This window comes from Convolutriloba macropyga, chromosome 13 (assembly GCF_964194025.1).
Source record: "Convolutriloba macropyga chromosome 13, txConMacr16.3, whole genome shotgun sequence".
NCBI lineage: Eukaryota > Metazoa > Xenacoelomorpha > Acoela > Convolutidae > Convolutriloba > Convolutriloba macropyga.
This window is the reverse complement of record NC_134480.1, coordinates 22815176-22838296: the sequence shown is the minus strand read 5'-3', so window position 1 is coordinate 22838296 and position 23121 is coordinate 22815176. Positions and strand designations below refer to the sequence as shown.

General features: G+C 36.2%; 1 protein-coding gene across 1 annotated transcript; it reads right to left on the bottom strand.

Annotated features, from left to right (window-relative positions):
- Positions 1-3942: 3942 nt before the first annotated feature.
- LOC142352122 (uncharacterized) lies at positions 3943-13999 on the bottom strand. Its single transcript, XM_075404494.1, has 3 exons — positions 13010-13999; positions 8740-9152; positions 3943-8362 (listed from the first exon to the last, which is right to left on the bottom strand). The coding sequence occupies exons 1-3, from the start codon at positions 13452-13454 to the stop codon at positions 4046-4048; spliced, it is 5175 nt and encodes a 1724-aa protein (XP_075260609.1). The 5' UTR covers positions 13455-13999; the 3' UTR covers positions 3943-4045.
- Positions 14000-23121: the final 9122 nt, after the last annotated feature.

The following is a 23121-nucleotide window of genomic DNA, read 5'->3' as shown; positions in this document are numbered from 1 at the left end:
TTTTTTCTTATAGAATTATATTCTACTAAATATAAGAGCTAAAAACAGTGTTTTTTGTCCAAATCTGGACCAGGACAAAAAATTCAAAAGATTTTAGAAAAGATAAGGAAATTAGCAACACTTACTAGTAATTTTTGTGTAGTTGATGCTTTTTTGTTTCATTGGAAACAACCGATATCCATATCATAATAAATATTTATTTTGATGGTTACTTTAAGGGTTCTGGCTAACCACAAAGAAGAAACGTCTTGAATACTAAACAAAGAAGTATTGAAATAGTAAAAATTTTATCTGGTTTATTCTTCAAATCCTTTTTTTTCATTGAATTTACTATTTTACTATATGTTATCAGAAAATCTTTCTAACGAATAAATTATTGCAAAGACATTTAGCATAAAGCCTTTTTGAAGGTTTTAGAACGTTTAAGCTAGCATTATGCTTCTACTATTGTTTTTTGAACAAAAAAGTAATTAAAACTACATTCAGCAAAGTCCTTAAGATGATCCTGGATATCCATAGGAAAATCCCCGACCAAAAAATCTACAAAATCCTAAAAAATCAGGCTTTAAAATCTGGGCAATAAAAATAAAATTATCTTGTTAAAATATGTTTTTCGAGCGCATTAATTGTACAAAACAACAAAAAAATGGCTGAAACAATTCTCTGCGGAGGCAGAGGAAGTCATAAATATTCTCTGACATACATTTTGTCCAGGAACAAATGACCCAACATAACCAGCTTTTTCAAACGGTAGCTTAACAGAGTGAAACTAAGTCCGAAAAATAAGGAACAAAGGCTGAGGACTAAGAATGAGGAAGCTTTTGATATATCTATTTGAATGCGATTAGGATTGTTATGAGAATTCATCTCAAAATAGCTTACCTCTGCAAACAACCTTCATAGCTTCAAGTTGTTTGCAGAGGTCAGCTATTTTGTATTTCTTGACGCTTTTTACTTGCAGACTAAATTGTTTGAATTTGACATACGATGAAAAAATTGATGTAGAATGGTAAAAAAGTGTTTAGACTAAACTCTTTTACAAGGACTAATTTGGGGACTATTTTTCTGCTTTTTAATACTAAATGGCTTCATGTTGAAGCTGTATCGGTTAATTTGAACCCAAGTTCTTACGGAGTTGAACCCGTATCTTCCCCTGTTTTTACAATCAAAGGAACGTTTTCGAGCAGCAATTACGTTTTTCTCAATGATCTTCGCATTTTTTATTGGCATTAATTTTTCAATTTTTGATCAACAAAATTGTTTAACCAAGTCAAGTTTGTGCTTAATTTTCATATTTAACGAACCTGTCTGCATGTTTTTCTCCATCCTCAATGTTAATAGTTTGGGATTATTGAAGCAATTTTAGATCTGCTTTGTTACTTCAGACTCAATGGAAAAGAACTAGGAATTAAATTAACAGTTGTGTAAAAAGTGGCAAAAATTGATTCTGATTTATTTTTGTGCTAATGCTTTCAAAAGAAAATCATTACTCAATAATACAGTTTTTTTTCAGCAGTTGAAAAGTTTTTTGATACTTCAACTAAATTAAAGGTACGAAAATTATTACGTTAATCCCATGATTGTCAATTGCTCCTAATTCGAAACTTTGAATTGCGGAATCCAACATAAATATGTAATCCCACAAAGTTCTGTTCTCATCATTTCAAACAGAAAAAGAAAGAAAGACAAACTAATTTTCAACAATTTTGAATAGGAACAATAATTGATTGTTTGTAAAGAATAATATAATAATGCATTCAAAGAAGGTTGTTTTGTAATGTTCAAGAATCACAAACTCACAATCAATCTGAGCTGCTTCAAATGTTTTTTGAGACTTCAAAACTCTGACGGTCAAAAAAATCAGAATAAATAATCAGAAGAATTGTGCAAATTCTGCTACTTATTTTATTATTAAACTTAGCGGTTGTATGTTTCAAGGGAAACATCTGGTATAAAAATCCTTTAAAACAGTAAAATTGCAAAAAAATGAGTTATTGTTTTAGGGGTTCGTGCAGACCAAGCAGAAAAACTGTCTCAATTTGTCAAAATGGTAAAAAAGATAAAGGTGAAACAGTTTTAGAAAGAACTTTTAGTTAAAGGTACAGATCTAGCAACACACTAACAGCAAGCCAATTTTAAAACGATAATTTATTGAGAAACAACGTGTTAGCTAGCACTATGGGGCTATTAGTATTTTATTTGAAGGTAGAACAATATTGAAAGCTGTGCTCGGCGAAACTTGTAAGATAGTTATATTATAAGAATATTCATCAGAAATTGTCCGAGCTTAGATTGTCCAAACTCTTAAAGTTTAGCTTCTCAATTTTATTCAATGAAAAAAAAATCATTTTTTAAAAATATGCATTTTGATAGTTTTAATAACTTATGATTATTAACGCAGAATGCTTGAGAAATTTCTCTCATTTGGTCTGCTGAAAAAAGCAAGCCTTTTAAATATTGGCTATTTTCAACCAAATTTTGGAAGAATAAAAAGAGATGATAGTCAGAATACTATTCAAATCAAACACTCCTGGTAACAACAAGCCTGGCTAATTTGTCTGTTGCAAATTCGGAGGCCTTTCTCGATTTGCAAGCGGGGTAAATTGTTTTTTGCTGTAAACAAAAAATAATTGATTTGTTTCGCGCGGTGAAAAAAGAATTTTTCTCTGTTGGGTTTTGACAAGTTTGTCTGGTGTAGCTGATTAGTTATTTATGCGATTTTCATTTGAAGCTTTTGTTAGGTCTTAAAATTTTATGTATCAATGTTGGGTCATAAAAACCGAAAAGTAACCAAGAATTTAAATAATAAGATGATGTACGAAACTCGTTTTTTTTTATCATATTCGTTGTTTTTCAAACCTGATTGTACTCAATGTCTTGTTAGGTTAGTGCAGGATTGATTAATGATTCCACGAGGGATCTTTGCGACCTCTTCAGCGCCCGTTAAAAGAATGACTGCAACGCCAAGATTTTCAAGCCTAAAAGACTTCGAAGGACATGTGAGATTTCATCAATATACATTTGACTCGTGGTGGGTTAGTCCTATTTTTTAAGTGATTCAACTTCTGATAGAGTTCCTGAAAATTACTGTACGGTCGTATTAATTTTCAGCTCAATCTCAGTTTTTTAGCATTTCCTTTTGAACAGCCGAAACATATTCAATTTAAATTGAGTTTAAAGCACTTCGTGTGTTTAATGTGGTTTTGAGCGAGGTTGGGTTTAATTTGGAAGCGAGAACAAGGAGAAATATCTTTTAAATAATTTCTTAGAAGGTAGCGATAGTAATTCCGTTGTTCAATCGAACTGAGCCGATAAGAACAATGGTCAAGGCAATGATTGGTTGTGAACCCATATTTCATTAATTAATTTTTATAGATTCGTAATAAAATTAAGTAGAGTCAACGTTAGAACAACCGATATTGTTTGCCCTAATTGAGCTTTGTCAAAAGCATTGCGCCGAAAAAACGTACATTTGGCCTTTTTGGTTGATTATACCAAATTGTGGACAAATGCGACAATACATCGACACAATTGTCCACGATTTATGTCTTTTCTTTCCACAGTCTTTTTATTCAATTAGTCAACAGCTAGAGTTCTCGATCTCATTAACGATGATCTAAGACATAGTTCAGAAACTAAATTTTGTTAAATATTATTTAATGAGTACGTTCAAACCAGCTATTTGCCTTTTTAGTCCGCCATTAGTAAAATAAAGAATATTCGTCTAATTAAAAATCAATTAGGCTTCTTTGGTTTCTGCTTAATTGGCACTTTGTCAGCAGTTTTCTTTTGACGACTGCTGAAAAACACAGATTGTGGACAAATGAGGCGAACATTTCCAAACTTTCTCAAATTTGAACTAAATTCACCTTAGTCATTGTTTTCCACGCTCGCTTATAAAACGGTTTGAAAAACGGTTGATAATAGTGCTTTCGAAAGCTCTACGACACTCAAAATTTATTTTAGCTGGCTAATGTCTATTCAAATTTGCACGAAATCAATATCAATGCACGTATGAAATTTATGTTACAAAATAAGAACTCGTTCATATGGGCACTGCGATTCGCGACTTCGATCTGTTCGGACGATTCTCGGCTCTGGGTTTGGGTGTCAAACTTCGATTCCTTGATCCTCGGTTGCCACCTTCGCTCTTGGAACTGGGAGAGTCAGCCAGATTCTCGACACTGGGCGACCTTGATGAAAGACCTCGAACTGGGAGTGGAATCTTGGACGAGTGGTTTGGTGACGTTGCGTTCTTGGTTTCTCGATTCTGTTTCTCTTGACGAGATCTTCGCTTCACAGAACGGACAGACGTTGGTTGAGGATTGCTATTTTGTGCAATTGGTTGTGCAAATTTTGAGTTCGCCGTTTCTTGGTTTTGTAACTTGTCTTCGCAGTAGCTGGTTTCAGCGTCGTTTTCAGAAATTGATTTGCTCGGGTTTTGCAACCCGTTAGAATGTGCCCTGATTTCTCTTTTGGGCGAATTTTTCTCAGACAGGGCGTCAATCGAGTCGAAAACGTTACTTTTAACCATTTCAGTTGTAGACTCGGAGGCAGCTTCTATTGAAGTTGAAACCGGGAGAACTTTCTGGACTTTTTGGAATTGTAATTTCAACTCTGGTTCGCTTTTGAAACTGTTCAAGCTATCCATCGATCGGCTTTTCATGCTCAAATTTTCTTTGCTCACTTGCAAACTTCGGGTTCCAGAAAGCTTTCCAGGGTTTGGGCCTGCCACGGATTTGATGTTTCTTTTTATAAAGTCCGGAGTTTTGGATCGTGTCTTGGCTGGCTGGGGCGTTTCTGACTTTACGGGGAGGGGGGCTTTGTTGGTTTGGTTTGTTTTTGAGTTCTCAGTCTTTTCGGTTTTTGGTTTTTGAACCGGTGCATGGCTAGATCGCAATGATTTAGCAAATGTCATATCGGCAACAGCTGAGCTTAGTCCGCCTACGCCTCCAATTTTTGGCTCGGTGTCCTTTACGTTTTTTGGGGAAACCTTTGACCTTGAATTTTTTGTTTGGTTGACCTTTGGTGAACTTCGTAAGGACGTCATGAAAAGCAGGTTCGCATTTGCTTCACTCATGCCACCCATTTCAGTTTTCATGTACATTGTTTTAGTCGAAGGTTTTGGTTTCATTTCGAAATCTTCCGACGAGGGGTGTGGAAAGATTATTTGACTCTCATTCGCTGCGACGCTTTTGAGAAAGGTAGAGTTAAGTTGAATCTTGGGAATTTCGTAAGTTTTTGTAGTGTTAATAGGAATCGCTTGTTCTTCAATGGGGGAAATTTTAAATGACGATAGATCAAACTTGTCACTTGATGTTCTTGGGGTTGAGCCCATAACGGGGGTTTCGTCCCAAGAAAGTTCCCGCGGGGTTCCAGCTTTGATAGATGGCGATTTTTCAACCTCTGATTTTTTCAAAACGTCGTTTCCATCCTTTTTGGGCTCCGTTTTTGTGTCTTTTTCTTTGTTCATTTCGGTGGCAACTTTTGACTTCAAATCATCAACAATTGCTTGGAATTTATCGGCGCCAATAAGCCTCATGAGTTCATCTGAACTTGTAACTTGAATATCAGAATGCGGGTTCGACCAGCTTTTTTGTCCCTCGGTGTCCAGTTTAGCCGAAGATTGGGAATCGGTTTTTAGGTCCATGCTCACAATTTTCGCTTTGTTGTTCGGACTCATTTCAACTCGAATCGTATCAATATGGATATTGATAGGACATGTTCTGGAATCAGACTGGACTGACCTGGATTCGTCCTGGCTCCGGAAAGAATTACTATATTTGGAACCGGGACGTTTGTCTGTTTTTGGATAATCTAAATGCGTATCCAGCTCTTCAATTAACTTTTTCATTTTGCTTTTTGTGCTTTCTGTTCTGGGCGAGCTTTCAGAATCGGCCAGTTTCAATTCGTCCAAATTTAATCCTATTTTATTTGAACTGAATGGTTGATCTTTTGGTTCGTTTTTAGGAGAATTAGAGGTCATAAGTTCAGTCTGACTGTTCAGTAGTTCGCATTGAATAGCAAAATCTTCTGTTGCTACAAGTGCGATTTCACTGGTGGAGTTGTTTGAATGTTTGTGTTCACGTTGTTCAGCATTTTGCTGACGACCTTGAAGCTTACGTTTGATTTCGTCTTGGAAACCATTTTTGTGGATCCATAGGTCAACTTTATCGTCTGGACACGACTCTTTTTTCCTAACGTCAATTTTGCGTGATTCAGTTATTCGCGGTTCAGGTTCTAGATTCGGTGAGAACCAATGCTTAGATCCCTTCAAACGATTTCCAGGAATCAATCGATCGTTTTCAGACCTCCGCTCAGAGTCTGTTGACACGTTGTCATTATCGACCGATAAATCCTTTCTACCTTTTTGAGTCTTACGCATCAGCAATTTTGTGGTTCTGTCACGCTGGTCTGCTCGTGGCTGACTTTTGTCCGACAAGTTATCGTTCGAATAACCGAAAATAATTCCATTTTCGGACGGGACTGCACTTTGGTTCTGACGAGAGGCTGGTCGATTTATAACTTCAGTTTCCGGACGCTGTACCAGATCAAGACTTCCTTGTTTTGAGGACTTGGGAGTTTGACTTCGACTTCCAAATCGCAAAAAATCGTCACTGTTATTAATACCGAATTGAACTGTTGCAGTGCCCAACTGGCCAAACCCCGTTGAATTGTGACTTTGACCAAAACTTTCATTCGGAACCGTTTCCTGGTCGCTTTCTGCTTGAAACAGTTCGTTCACCATGTTTGTAACGTGGGGGGACACCATTGGGGTTGACGCTTGAAGTGGGTTCTCAATTTCGATCATAGTTTGAACAAAGTCCGGGTTAATTCCGATACTTCTGTTGCTAAAGTTCCCCTCTGAAAGTTCATTCGATGGTTCTCGGAGATGTTGACTGCGTGTCAACATTTTGGGGTTATTCATACTTCGGTTATTAACGTAGTGTTGAACAGGTCTTCTTTCATAAAGCGAAGTTTTTTGCTCATTATGATAGTTCACTCCGTAAAATTTCTCACGGGCGATTGCAGCTTCTGTCAAAATGTTGGTTCTGAATGGCCCCGCGCATCGCGAATCTTCAGAAACATCGTCGTCACTCTCCAAACTGTATTTCAGATCCCCGACGTTTGATATACTCTGAAATGGAACCTTGTCCTTTGAATCGGGCAAAAACACGACGTCGGGTTCCTGCAGGCTTCGGAACCCGGAAGATCTGAACAATTCAATCCGTTTTTCTTGTTCTGGATGAGTCAATTTTCCTGACCTGATGAGTGCAGAACTTTCGTAAGCTTCACCTCCTGATTTAGTTGTCGCAAATTGAGAGTTCGGACGGTTACTAATCGCGCGCAAAGCGTTGGAAAATTCCATACTTATACCAGAATCGTGAGATGTTGCGTAATCACTTGAATGTCTCTGTTCGGCCAATCGTGTTCTAGAACGATGTCTGCTTTGTGGTCGCCCTTTTAGTCCGGGGTCGTCATCCTGGTTTTCCAGAAATTTGGGACCAATATTTTCATAAATGTTCTCAGAATTTACATTTTGGGCCTGATTAGGAGCGCAACTTATGCCCCCAGATTTATTTACCTGAGGGGGAGTTTTGATAGGATTTTCCTGTTTGGTCTCCTTTTGGGGTAGGCCGAGCAAATTACGTAATTGTGACACGCTGTAATTCTTAACTTTTCCATCTTTTTGATCAATTCCCCGAATTTCATCGGAGCTATCCTGAACAACTTTTGTTGTGACCTCAGCTAGAGCACTGTGGCAACGAATTGCGACCTTAGATTTTCTTTTCTTTCTTCGTTTGAACGAGTCCATGTTATGTTGTGGACTTAGTGGCATCACTTCGGTTTTTGGAGCTTCTAGAATGTTCCCGGATTTCTGCGCAATTTTAACTTCAGATTGCTCATTTTTGGGTTTGGCGCGCTTTTTTCGAATATCGTTTTCATTTTCAATCGACTGCAAAGTTTCTTGGTGAAATTTTAAATCTTCTGTGAAAACTGGAATTTGGTCAGATTTAATGAAACCGTTTTGATCATTTTTAGGCGATGCTTTGAGACCACAGGAATCTATAAAGTGGTTTTCAGCGCTCGAATTTAGCAAAAATTGATTGCTAATTGACATATCATTACGTGAAGACCTGCCATCGGGTGTTTTGCACCGCCTTCTTGCTTCGTAATTCAATTTTCGCTTAACTTTATGTTGTTTTCTCGAATCAACGCTTTTTGATGCCTCCGATCTTAGGGTTTCATTTATTGTAGTGTCTTCACTTTGCCTACAGGGGTCAAAAAGTATGAAGAAATTTGTAATGAGCTCCCACGTTGTTTGATGTGGAAATCGGACAACTGTGTGATCACGTAACTTCTGAAACATTACAAGAACTTTAAAACTATAAAATTTTTGGTTGAACAAAAATTTTGAAATGAATTATTGGAGGGAAATAAACCTTTTCCTTTTGTCCCCCCTTGATGCACGTGCTATATTTCTATATAATGATTTACTATGTAATGGCACGTGCTCTGTAACTGGGGTGGGGGGGGGGGGGTGCAGAACGTACTGAGGTGCACAAACGAAAAAGATCCAAAAATTCAAATGAAAGTTTTCTTTTAAATGGTTTCACATTTAACGTTTAATTTTCTCATACCCTTGAATATTTCAAAATGTTATAATTTTAAGTTTTCGCAAGAACCTGTTTATAAAGGTTGAAAGCTATCAGAAGTGAAATCTTTTTATCAACGTACCCTGACAAAAACGCGATTGCCATTTGATGGTAGAATGTACCTCCCAGGGGCCTCATGTTGCAATTTGAACTTATCTTCACAAGAACAGAGATCCAATTGCTTACAGACCTCTTCGTCAACATCTTTCAAAAGCTCCCAGTTGCAACAGGTCGAATTCCTCGAAATCCTGCTTGGAAGATTTCTATCAAGCTTGTTCAACTCTTTCTCTTCCCGTTCTACGGACGCGTCCAGAGCTAGTAACGCCGGAATTCGCATCCCGAACTTTCGACCTTTTCTAGAAACTTCTAGAAGACATAAGACAAAGTTTTTAACGTTTTTTCTCAAGACCAGATCGTCAACTTCGAACAGAAGACAGTCTGGGATTCCGATTTGGTCTCGACACCAGATTATGAAGTTCTCAACGTTGCCACGAGCTGAAACGAAGAATGAGACTCATCTTTCTAGAAAGCCGATGAATGCGATGAAAGCTGTGAAAAGAGTCACTGCTAAAGACATCGCATTCTCATTTCATTGCATTGAACCCATGAGTTATAACGAATGCAATGTTCGATGTTTTTGAGTAAATTATTGTAAGAATTGCGGTGAATGCGGTGACAATAAATATTTCACCGCATTTCACCGCATTTCTTACAAAAATTCACCACATCGACTCTTGTGGTAAATTAATGTAAGAAAAGCGGTGAAAGCGGTGAATGCGGTGAAAAAAAATAATTCACCACTTTTCACCGCATTTTCTACAAAAATTCACCGCGAAATTCAACGCATTTCTTACTAAAACTCACCGAATTTACTCAATCTGCTTTAAAATCACAAGAAATAGCAACGAAGAAAGTGATAGTTGGCGCAGTGGAATACAAAGTTGAAGGCATGCATGAGGTCAGAGGTTCGAACCCGTGTAGGGAAGATGCTTTTTTGTAAGAATACTGAGAACAGGGTGAAAACAAATAACTCACCGCGACTCACCGCATTCGCCGCAAAAAGATGTAAGAATTACGCCGTGAAAAATATTTTCTTTCACCGCATTTACGAAAATTCAACAACAAACCTCGACCCGGGTGGGAATGTTTTTGTTGCCCTACCGGAGTTCACCGCATTACTTACATTATTCTTACATTAATTAATGGTTACTTGACCGTGTTTATGTTAACTCAAAGTACTACCTTGTGACAATTTTTATGACAATTGACATATCCTTGGCCATGTATTCCCATCTGAAAAGGTGTACACGAAGCTGAAAGAATCCACAACGATACAAATATTTCATGGGTTTCGCTATGAACTTCAGACAATAGTTACAACAATGTTTCTTTGCAAACCTCACTTTGAGAACAGTTTTTTCCTCTTTTCAAATTGATCAGAATCGGATTTCAGAAAATAGATTAAAGCATTTTGCAAACGTCACAGAGTATCAAGAGCTTAGACTTCAGAACACTTCAAACAATGCTTTCAGTTTTAAAAAATTTGTCTGGACAAAATTGTTGGATCAAATTGTCACTTCAATTATAGGTGATGACGCACGGAAACAATCTTCCTTACCAATCAGTTTGTCGGCACTAGGCGTCAGACAGCCACAAGAGCAATACAAAAGAGCGTTTGTGGGCTCAATTATAGCCTCAGACGATCTGGTCAGGAAAATAATGAAAAGGCGTTTCTCAGAAAGTGACACTTTTAAAGAGTTTGGAACCTCAATCTATTTTCGCACACGCAAAAGAAAATCCAACAAGCACTTGATAAAGATAAACTTGCTGACCTAATAAGAAACCAAATGTCAACCAGGGAAAAAGCAAGACTTCAATCACTATGCCTGACTAATTCTGGCGCGTCGCTTGCTGGGCCTCCAATTCCCGCTCTACGTCTGCACCTTTTGACTAAAGAATTTCAAGTCAGTGTCAGGTACAGACTCGGAATCGCGGATTATGATCAAGAAAGAAAATGTTCCTATTGCAGTTCAGGTACATTGAACACATTTGGTGACATTGGAGTTGCCTGCCATGGAAATGGAGATGCGATTTCAAGGCACGCTAGAATTCGCGATCGTATAGCTTCAGCCTGTTCAGCAGGTAATTTGTCGCCGGTAATTGAAAAACGCAATCTCCTTGCGGAAAATAACTCACGCTCAGGATACGTCTATCTTCCTTCTTAGAAACCTGGCCAATCTGCTGCTCTAGACATAACCGTGACTTCCCCTCAGCAACTGAACAGTATTTCTCATGCGGCAGAGAAATCTGGCTATGCAATTGAAGCTGCTGCAGATCGGAAATATAATCAGTATAAAAATAGCTGTGCTCAACGAGGAGCTTAGTCCATCCCTATGGCAACCGAAGTTTTGGGCGCTCTGTCGAGGACTATGAAGAAGGCCTTTCTGTGCATGTCGTTGTTAGCTGATAGCCTAAATTATTAGTCAGTGGGTCATTCCATTGCCTTCGATAGAGAAATTCAGTCACTTTCTGTTGTCATCATACGAGGAACAGCTACTGTGAAAGCAGCATTTCGTTGGACTTATCTGATAAATAGCGACCCGTTTATGTGGGATGCAATGTGAAGATAATTATTCTTAGACGCTTGTGTTGAGCTGAATCAATCTCTTGATGAGTTAGAACCACGCCTAGAATTTTTATTGAAATCACCTAATGAGAGGGGAGCCTTTTCTTATGCATTGTCATCCAACAAGAGGGGACTTGTGCTCATTTCAAGTTCAATAACTCTAGGAAATTAGAAAACGAGATTTAAAAGGCTGAGGAAGAGAGTAAGAAACATTCAAGATTGCAGAAAACATTAATATTGGCAAAAAAAGAAATAATCAGCAATCATTTGAACTTTAGATCAAGATAAACCAAGATTATTTAATAATGACGGGCAATCTTTTTTGAAAAAAAGTAAGAAAAAGATATGTTTTTTTTTTACATTAGACTCATTCCAAGCGCACCAATGCGTCTGAGCAGTTTAGTTTTTCTATTTTATGTGAAACAGAGTTGTGTACTTGTTTCCCAAACAGCCAAAAACAAAGTTAAGTACAACTTGTCTCACTATATAAAACATTATAACAGTTTTCGTTAAATCTCGTCTTCGAGGAAGATTGATTCTTGGGAGCGCTTCTTGGAGTTACATTGGTACTGCAATGACAAAACCAACTATAAACACATTATTTTAAAATAATAAGACCACATATGGTTCTTACTGATCATAAAAGCAAATCAAAATCAATTTTTTAAAAACTTATTCGAAAAGTTTGAATTTGAAAAAATTAGAGTCGGAGATGATATCAGAAGACACCGAACGAGTAATTGCTATTCCCTATTTGGACTGAGCAAATGTCTAATATTTCCAGCAGAGGGAAACTGCTTAAAAGGGGAGGAACCATGAAGTTTCTTTCGTTGCCTCGAGGCCCCGTAATCCGAAATTCGTCAACCAAATGCGAGTGCAACCATCAATAAGCTTTGGCTCCAGAAGCAGGGTCAACAACAGTTCAGCAGCCCAATTTTTCACAACATTTCAGCAATTATGGCTCAATTTTGGATAGTTCGCGAGCTAATTTTGCACTCCATTAATTTTTTTATGTTGTATTAGTGTTTCATATTTGGTACTGTGACTAAATTGTGGCCTACTTGACTTGTTCATAAGTTGCATCTATTTGTGGCTCTTGTGGCTCTAGAACCAAAAGAGACTGAGTAAAAAAAACCCCCACTTATCTTATATAAGAAATAAACCCTCACGGAAAAAACCACACGGAAATAAACCCCCAATTTAAATTTGAATTTTGGTCGAGATAACTGGTTTGGTTGCGATAGTCTGATATCAAGTCCCACGGGCCGCTGAGGCATGGCCAAACGCGCAGCTCTTTAATAGTAAAATGGGGTTTTTTCCGTTGGGGTTTTTTCCCATCTAAAATGAAGTGGGTTTTTTTCCGTGGGTGTTTTTCCTCAACCACTTTTGAACGTTTTTCAGACTCGGATTCAGACTTGTGAATTCTAGGCCGAGACGCTCCCAATGTTGAACAGAGTAAAAAGTGATGTTGTTTTAGTTCCAAGTAGATTTGCAGTTATTTCGGGTTAAGCTCACATCAGAAATTGTGAAAAAAATGAGTTACAATAAGCGATTTTCAAGTTTACCATTTCGTTTTCTAACTACTGCTCTATAGTTCGATAGCAGAAGGTTTTGATAGCCTCACAAATGAGCAAACTTGACAGAAATTTTGATCATTAAGCGGCAAATTTTACTTCCTTCAACTTTAGTTACATCATTATGTAAACTTGAAAGTATACGTACGCACCAAGAAATGTGCCCCTTGGAACTTGAGGTCTGTAAGCCACCGCCTCCGTCGGGATTCGAACCCTCCGTTTTTCAACCTCATCCGGATGTCTGGCTGCGTAAGACCTCGCCAATCGCTGCAAGTTATTTGCATGCTGGCACAACAAAACTCCGTTATCCAAACTTTCCAAAAAGTTCTCCAAGCCTAATTCTATATGATATATGTCATTTAACCAGGCCGCCAGATCTTCAACCATAATTTGGACATAATCGTTCACGCCGTAAAAACATGACGTAAACGGAACTGCTTTGAAGTTCTTTACAGGAGTTGAAACTTGGCTGGACTGTGCGGCTGAGATAATATTTTCAGACGACTCTTTAGTTAGGCTAATTTGGAATGACGGTCGTTTCTGCTGGGCGAACAGTTCCAAGCAAGATCCACTGCTCATCAGGTTAGTTATTTCCATAATTTTTTTTACCAAGAAATAAATAAATAAGGCTAAACTAAAAAGTTAATAAATTTGATCGCGATTATTGAGTACTAAAATATGTTATATTGAACAATTTTATACACTCAAATTAACAAAAAAATTTATTATCGCTAGCTATAATCATCTAGTATAAATCTTAAGCAAAGTAAAATAAAAAGTTTACAACTTATTTTATCAAAGGTTTCAATGTAAAAAAGCAAGAATAATAATAATAATGAATATTAACGCATTTTTCGAATATTTTGGCATGCATCTTAAATTATAAACACCTATTGATACTTTGAATTCGACTTATCTAAAATTTATTTGTTTTGCCAGACTATGTTTTGTTGATATAAATTGGCGATTGTTTGTTTTTAATATCCAAAATTTGATTAGCGTTGAAAAAGGTGCTTCATTTCTGTGCACGTAGGAAAATATATTATTTGTACTATAACAGATATTGAATAAATCAACAACTTTGTTCAGCTTTAATCGAAAACTATTAGTGAGTATTTGCATACGACTAAAACGTTAAAATTGCGGCTCTGCTTTAATGAAAAAAGTTAACACACGTCTGAATAAAAAGGTAAAAACGCGCGTTTTGTTTAGTTTTACACACAAATTTATTAATACTATTAATATAATAATCAGCAGGTTTAGCTAACTTCAGCCAAAATACGACTTCTAGATGTGACTACAATAAATAAATAGATATTAGCAGTTTTCATGTATTGAGTGTTATAGTAATTTTCTGATTTGAAAGTAAATTTTTGCGCGTTAGTCATTTTAACTTGAGTTTGAAAGCAACCAATTGATAGAAAGTTATGAAAAGTCTTTCAATCAAAAAGACTTTTGTTTTGATGGTTTTTTCTCGAGGGTAGAGTTATTATCTGGTGAGCTGAAGAAGATGTAAGACAGTCTTGACCAAATAAATAGAGGTTTATTTTGATCGTTCAGGTCAATTTTTGATATATTTACAAGTTGCTGACAGCTAGCGTTTGGCGTCTTCTATAGGACCTCCCTTTTGGTTAAAACAGAAGAATTGAAGAATTTTTCTAGTTACACTCTTGGGCGAGTTGCGGGGGGGGATTCAACTGAACTATTGGCGAGTTCTTTAAACTCAACTAATTTTGACCGAGCGATTCATTTAAAGATTCAAAAAAACATGCTGCAAGCTGATGTTATTCCAATCGTTCAATTTCATTTGCAGTTGGGAGTAGAAGACTCGTCTTTTTTTCTTACCCAATTTGGCGATCGGTATTGTTTGCGGATAGTTTCAGATATGAGAGCGGAAATTAATTTATCAACTTTTTGTATCTCGAAGACAAACTGAAATAATTTTTTGAGATACCTTCACTTTTCTGAAGTTCTTAACGACTCTATACAATACGATTCAACTAATGAAATATCTACAAACTATGTAAAAATGCAGCATGTGTCTTTCAGTACCGATATCATAAAATGGTTAAAGGGAAGTTTATGAACATTAGGTAGATCAGTAGTTCCTCAACGGCATGTTGAGACAGTTGGTCAAAAATAACACGCAAAAAATCTGACCCAAAATTGTGCAAAAAATAAACGAATTTTGTCTTTTTTGTCCGACATTTGTTGTTATGAAATGAGCAGATGACGTTTCACTGAAAACGAATCAAAGAATAAAAATGCTTACGCTTCCCCAGTCGAGACCAGATGGTTATCTTGCAAGATTTTGCCAGAATCTTGCGAAAAATGGTTATCTTGCAAGATCTTGCAAGACGAATGGTTATCTTGCAAGATTCTTGCAAAACGAACGGTTATCTTGTAAGATTCTGGCAAAACGAATGGCTATCTTGCAAGATTCTGGCAAATCGAATGGCTATCTTGCAAGATTCTTGCAAAAAATGGTTATCTTGCAAGATCTTGCAAGATTCTGGCAGAAATTCTTGCAAGACGATGTATCGTCTTGCAAGATTCTGCCAGATTCTGGCAAAATCTTGCAAGATAACCATTCGGATCCGACTTGGGTTCTGAAAGTTACTGCACGCTTAGTTTGAACGAAATGGTTCTGGCTCATTTTTTTTCGGTTCAACTAATAAAGAGAATTAATTCAAAAGAACTAATCTGAACTTTTTGTGCTTAAACTGACAAAAATTGCGTTTATCTATTGGTATTACTCTGAAATGAAATCAGAGGCTTAAAATTCATGCAGTTTCAGCATATAGTTATTTTCATATATTAGAATCTATGGCTGAATAATCTGATCTGAAGAAGAATAGCTTCCTAGCAGGTTTCAACAACCCGAACGATTTTTAAAATTTGTTAAAGAAAAATGTGTTTTAAATAACTTGGTCTCTTTTTTCAACCATTTGAGAATTCGTTTTGAAGGTGACTTTTTCAATTCTTGTCTGTTATGTTTTCCAACATTTTCTTGTAAGTAGAAAAGTCGAATTTTCTATTCCAATTTGGACTCATAAAAAACTGGATGGTAGCCAAGAAGAAAAAGAAGAGTTGAACTTAAGCGATGGATCATGTGGGAAAACTCTGATTTTTTAATGACATTTTTCATGACTCTAACATCTTTCATTTTTTTGACAACTCACGTTTTAAAAACCAACTAAAGTATTTTGCATATTTTGTAACTAATTCTATTTTTTCACTGGAGAGATATTGAAAAATCAATCTACGCTTTCAGGGGCTTTTAAGTATTGTTTTTCTGGAGCTTTATGAATAACTTTAAAAATATTCGGAATGTTTTTCAAATAAACCACTTTCGCTAAAAATTCCATGTTGCTATGAATTTGAAAGTGACAGATAAATGGAGTTTTATAATTGTTTCGCTCAATTTTAATTCCAATTATAAAGACAAATAAAAAATGTTAACGTCGCGATATTCAAATAGGTAATTGACAAACAACGTTTTTTAACCACTTACCTATCTACTCCTACTTATAACCCCGACCTGATTTACCATCCCTCACCCCATATACGTATTCCACTTCTTCAACTACTTAACCCCTGCACCTAATCAATCCACCCCACAACCTACATAACCACCCCAACTATAAACACTCCCCCTCCCCCACACCTACCCACATTCTTAATTAAAAATTGGTCGTCTCTAACTATATATTGCTTATATATTACGTTACAACTCCTGGAGTAGTTTCTGGTACTCTACCGGCCTGTGTTTAGGAATAAAGGTGTTCAACAGGTTTTTAAAAGCTGTAGCAATTTTGTTCGTGACCTTAAATTTTGCATAGTAACTCTTTTTTTTGAAAAAATGACTTCTGTTTTAGATCGTTGACTTCTGTTTTGAAGGATTGTACGTTAAGTGTTAGCTCAGTTACATTTTAACTTGTCAACTGTTTGTAAAATTAATGTTCGAAGAGTTAATATTGGAGCAATCTTCCTCGCACAATAGCCAGATCTATTCTGTTTCGGCCACCCCAGCTTAGCGAGCATAAATTTTTTAAGACCCCCAGGCGCACGTGCTATTTATTACATGGTAACCGTCTATATAACAACATATAATTTGTAGCTGGGGGTCATAAAAAAATTGGGGGGGGGGGCGAAACTGAATAGATCCTAATAGCCCCTCTTCTTTATCCAAACTATATAACATCCACCAACACCTACACATACACACGCTCTACCTACCCGTCCCCCTAAAACACCACCTACCAACCCCCACCTTCCTACTCACTGGCCCACTCACCCCCCCCCCCCCCCCAACCTAATCACCTACCCACCTCTTCACCCACGTTTTTCCGCTACCCCCAAAGCAACACTTTCTATGGTTTTATTGTGAAGTAAATACTTTTTTCTTCTTTTCTCTGTTTTTTCTGATTTAAGCAAAGTAAAATTAGAAAAAATTATATAACGCGCCTCTTCGAGTTCTTTGCAAAGTTCTTGGATATGTTTCTTTAGCCGAAGCAATTTTTTATGAATTGAACTTTGACTTGTTTTTTGAATATCTATTATTATTTTAACAATGTTTTTAGAACGTTGACATCTGTTTTTGAGTGTAGGAGTTAAAAGGCAGCTGAATTTTTAATATACAGTAACTAGAAGACGCCTTCAAATTTCAAGGTCAAGAGATAATTGTGAGTAATTTCAATTCCATAACAGTTCACGATCTATGCAAAATGTAGATAACCCCCACCAACTACTTACCCGATCGCCACCTACGAACCCCCCACCAACATGCGCCACCCCCACCTACCTCCCCATCTATCCGACCCAACAACCGATCTACCAACGCCTATCATAACACCCCCGACGCACCTCTACATACCGTCCCCAACTACCTACCCCACACCTTTCACAGTCATTACGGCCACCCCCGTCCCCCCACAACGTCCGCCTCCGCCCCATTCTACTGGTTATAGTTTTTGTTTATTTGATAACAGTTGCAAAGCATACAGTACTATTTTGTTAATAGACTAATTTTAGTTATATTAGCTATAAAAGTGTGGCATAAGTACCTACTAAGCAACATAAAATAAATTTTGGAATGATTAGAGCCGCAATAACAGTGTGGTTTAAAACATTGTGCAACGATTTTTTTCCTTGGCCATTCTATTCAACAGCTCTTTTTCACCATGTAAAAACTGTGGTATGTTGATTCTAACCACCTCTCGTTGCGTTTAAAACACTCATATAACGCACGAAACCATTTTTTTTATCAGGCTAAGAGTTTGAAACTTCTTTAATTCCCACTGTATAACAATCGCTACTTCATAACCTGTATAGTGAGGACGAAAGACTGGATTAAAGTTCTGATCTAGTAAATGAAGTGGTGGCAAAATTAATGCAATAATGTCAGCGCTAGGAGAGTTGTCAAAAAACATTGCCAACCAGGCCAGGTCTCAACGCCAAAAAAACAAAAAAAATTTTAGAATTGGCGGCGAATGCATTGACTTTAGGTAAGATCTACGTTTGAGATTTTGAGAAGAAAGTACTGCCGTTACTAAGCGTATATCTTACATAATGTGTACATTTTTAAGCGGAGAACTTACATAGTTTTGGTGTTTTTAATGACCGATCTTAAGTATATTAAATTTTTTTGGCGTTGATCGTACTAAATTTAGCTTATAATTTACCGTTCACCTTACGTTTACACAACTTCAGTAAAAAAAATCTCAACTTATCAGTTACATAAACAAGCGTTTAAAATTGCATTGGTCTCATGAAAGTTGCACGTCTAAAATTGCTGAGTTTTTGGAATTAAGATATCCAATTGTTGTCATGAATAGTCAGTCTTTGATTCTCATCAGCCATTGGGAACTCTATTGGAAAAAAAATTAGGATTTAGGGTTTTATAACAAAATGTTTTTGATAAAAAACTTTGAACATTTTTTGTTTGTACTGAATTGTGCGCCACGTTATGACTGCAAGAATGAAAAGTAAGAAGTTAGCGTTCTAATAGAGGAGTTCAGAGTTTGATGTTATGGTCCGTAACATTTCTTAACTAAAGTAGAGAGGGGATATAGAGGCAGGAGTTTTGATCAGAGGTGATTTTGAGCGTGCTTAAGTCTGTTCAATGGAATGGGCTAAGTCTGATCAGTGGTGACTTCCTAATTGGTTAAGTCTTATCAGAGATGACTTCGGCAATTGTCTAGAATTGGTCTGGACCAGGGTTGCGCAAATCCAGGCAATGGTCTCATTTTGGTCTGTCTTATCAGAGGTCTGTTTCGACTGGGAAGCTGATCATAGACTGCTTTGACACACAAGGTTTCGAGGGGACAGTAGTAAGATCAGAGACTTTGGTCTAGGACGGTATGTTAGAGGTCATTTTGGCCAGAAACAGTCGGATCAGAGATCACTTCTGTATGGCAAGTACACTTGGGAGTTTTTTTAGAACGGATTGCTGCACTATAGCGTGTTCAACTGGCTAACTTCAATCTGAATTCTCAGCAAGTTTAGGCGCAGAGTTTTCCAAGTTTAACGCAAAATTACACAATACTTACGTAACAGTAACGCTTTTTTTCTGGAAAAGATTGAGTTTCTCAAAAGTCACTCAAATTTATGTAAACTTAAAAAACCTAACTGCCTTCATATCGATCAGATCAAAGTTTTTTTTTACTATGGTTCGGAATATTTAACATAAATTATCTATTTATAATCATCGTAGTTATTCTACAAAAATGTGGTGACATTGAAAGAAACCCAGGTCCATCAAATTTGGATAATGTAACAACAATTGAAAAGTACAATGTTGGGTGTGGGAGAAATTCGGAGTTTACAAAGTTTTGGTATATGAGTTGTAGAAGCCTCAATAATAAACATGAGCAATTGTCTCGGTTTTTGAAAAATCTTGATGAAACTTCATTCCTAGTTGTTACGAAACATGGATAAATGAAAAAAACTGACATTCCCGAGTTTTTTCTGTGCAATAGTCATAACTTCGTTCGTCAACCAAGATCACTATTAACTAATGCACAGAGAGGCGGGGTGGTAGGTATTTAGGCTCCCAAACAGTTTACAGTAAAAATGAGAAATGATTTGAACTCAATCAACGGAAACTTTTTTGAGTCAATGTGGATTGAAATTGCGAAGCTTTTAACACAAAACCTACTCTTTAATGTAAACTTAAATACTGCCCCAATGTAAATCTTTCCAACTTTTTTTGGATGCAATGACTGTAGACATCTCAAATGTGTATTCGTATACAGATAATCTAATTTTATTCGGAGATTACAATATAAACTTGTTAGGCGCAAAAAGTAGACGGTCACTTGATTTTTTTACAGCAAACAGTGGGCTATGTTTTGTTAGTGAAAGGAAGGCAACATGGACAAATGGTGAAAAATAATTGTTAATTGATCACTGTTTTATCTCGAAGTACCAAATTTTTGAAGCCAATGTTCTAGAGTCGACTCTTGGAGTTGATCATTTCACAATAGTATATCAGTCATCATTAACGATAGATCGCAGTGATAAGACAAGACAGTTTTTGATACGTAATACCAAGAAACATTCAAGATCAAATTTCAATCGTGACATTGCGCTGCAAGATTGGTCGCCTATGTACCAGATAAATGAACCTAATGAAATGTTTTTGAAATTTATCGACATTTTTGTAAATATACTGATTTGTCATGCACCCTTGAAGTTGGTAGAAAGTAGTATCAAAAAACAACAAAAGCAATGGTTGACAAAAGAATTACGTGGTCTCTTAAATGAATAGCACCGTCTCTTTAATGCGTGGAAGAAAACCCAAAACCAGAGATTTATAATATTTACAAATCTTTACGCAATTCAAGAAAACTGAAAAAAGTGTAGTTGATCATACAAAGAATTTTTCCAAGTAACTACCAACTTCAAAAGAACAATTAAAATTCATCAAAAGCAGGGTCAACTCCAATGGTCAAATAGAAAAAATTGACAAATTAAGTGAATGTAGTCATTTTGTTCAGGATGACAGAAAGATTGCCAATATTCTTAATAACTGTTTTGCGAGGCTCGGATTATACAAAGGCAAAGACGTTTCTCCAAATCATTCTTCCCTAAGATTTGAGGGACCAGAATTTAGCTTCCGACCAGTCACCAGAAAAGAATTGTATAATGTTATTGATAATCTACCTAATCATAAATCGCCCTCTTCAGGCTATGTACCAGCGTGGGCGCTAAAAGATAGTAAACTGTCTATTGGAACTCATTTACATTTTGTCGTCAATGAAATGTATAAACGAAAACACGTTTCCTAATATTTTGAAAAAAGCCCATGTTACAATTGTTTATGAGAATGGAGACCGACTAGAACCAGAAAACTATCGACCCATATCAGTAACACCAACTCTAGCAAAAATTTTTGAGCGATTACTACTTGAACAACTAACTCACCACCTAACTCTTGATGGTCTAATTAACAAGAATCAATTCGGATTTCCAATACAAAAGTCTTGTCTCGATACTATCATTTCATTAGCTGATAAAATAAACCAATGCCTTGACGAAAACGAAATTGTTGTCACACTTTTTTTAGACATAACAAAAGCTTTCAACTCAATATCTATAGATTTTTTATGAACAAAATAAAAAGGTGTGAAATTGGAGAGAATGCAAGAATCTTATTAAACTCCTTCTTTTGTGATAGAAAACAGTGTGTAAAAAATGGGATACCAAAATCAGATTGGGTTGTCATAAATCACGGTGATCTTCAGGGAACTGACTTAGGGCCTTTAATTTTTATAATTTATGTTAACGACTTCAGTGAAGCTGTATCAACGAATTGTGATGTATTACAGTTTGCCGATGATACAGCAATTCTATGTCATGCAAAGAATGAAGCAAGTTTTCAGCTAATAGCTGAAGATACATTAAACAAGACAGATCAATATATGAATCAAAACAGGTTAACCTTGAATGAGGAAAAAACGGAGTTAATAGTGTTCAGGAATGAAAAATTGCCCATCATCGAAACTGTCCATTTCAAGGGACACCGATTGGGAGCATCTGAAAAATGTAGATATTTAGGTGTAATAATTGATAGGGAACTGACATACCAAAATCAACTAAATAAGGTTGTGTAAAATGACTTCAGCAATCAGATCATTATATTTGGTTCGTTATCAGGTACCGTTAAAAACAAGAATCATGTTTGTTATCAGGTACAGTTAAAAACAGGTACCGTTAAAAACGACACTTTTTAAATCACTAGTTTTGTCTCATTAAGATTTTAGTGCTATTGTTTTTTTCAAAAATTACCATTTTACTCTATTGACAGAATTAACAAACAGATAAACTGGGGCATAAAAGTTTGCTTTATGAAAACCAAATACGAGACTGCCAAAGACCTACTTCCGGAGACTAATATTCCTCCAGCAGAGCTCCAAATAACACGGGTGTCACTAAATAGGTTTTTCAATGTTCTCCAACAAAAAAATCGCTTGATTAAACATTTCAGATTTTTAGAAAACGTGCCAATTTTTTGCAATCGAACGAACCCATGACTTTTTCTTAGAACAAAAAAAGTAAATCAAAATGAAGTAATGGTTCAATTGTTCGTAACTTTATTCGAAACTGGAACACACTTTGAATTACAATTAGAAATGAAACGTCGAAGACCAAATTTAAACAAAAAGTTATAGAAGAAATGCTTAAACGACACGAAAGAGTTTCAATAGACTGAAAGATTGCAGGTTTCAAATTTTTTTTATTAAACAGTTTTAAGAAAACTGAACCTTATTTTGTTATGAATTAGAAAATAATAATGTTTGATTAATAAATTTCTAACATGTAACATTAACCAAGTGGTTAGTTCAATTTACTTCATTCAGATTTTAAAAAAAATTAGCTTTAATTTGATTCTATCTAAGAATTTATGAGTTTGTATTGAGTTTATGCAAGGGCAACGTTAAATTGAAGACTAATTTATCTATAAAGGGCCAAAAATTAAGCGTTCAAATCATTGAAGATTTGTTTTCAAAAACACCGAAACGCTGTAGGATCTACGCTTAGAAACGCGAGACTTGCTGTAGACCTACGCTTGGTAGCGCAAAATATTGTAATGTCAACGCTAAATTCGAAGCAAATTTATGTAATGTTTTGCACTTAGAAATGTAAAAATAATTAGCCCCTCTTCTTAGAAACTCTAAGATGTCTGAAGTCAGAGTCCAATTCATAAAGAATACTGTGTTTTAAAAAATTAAAATATTGAGGTATCTTGACAGAACATGCG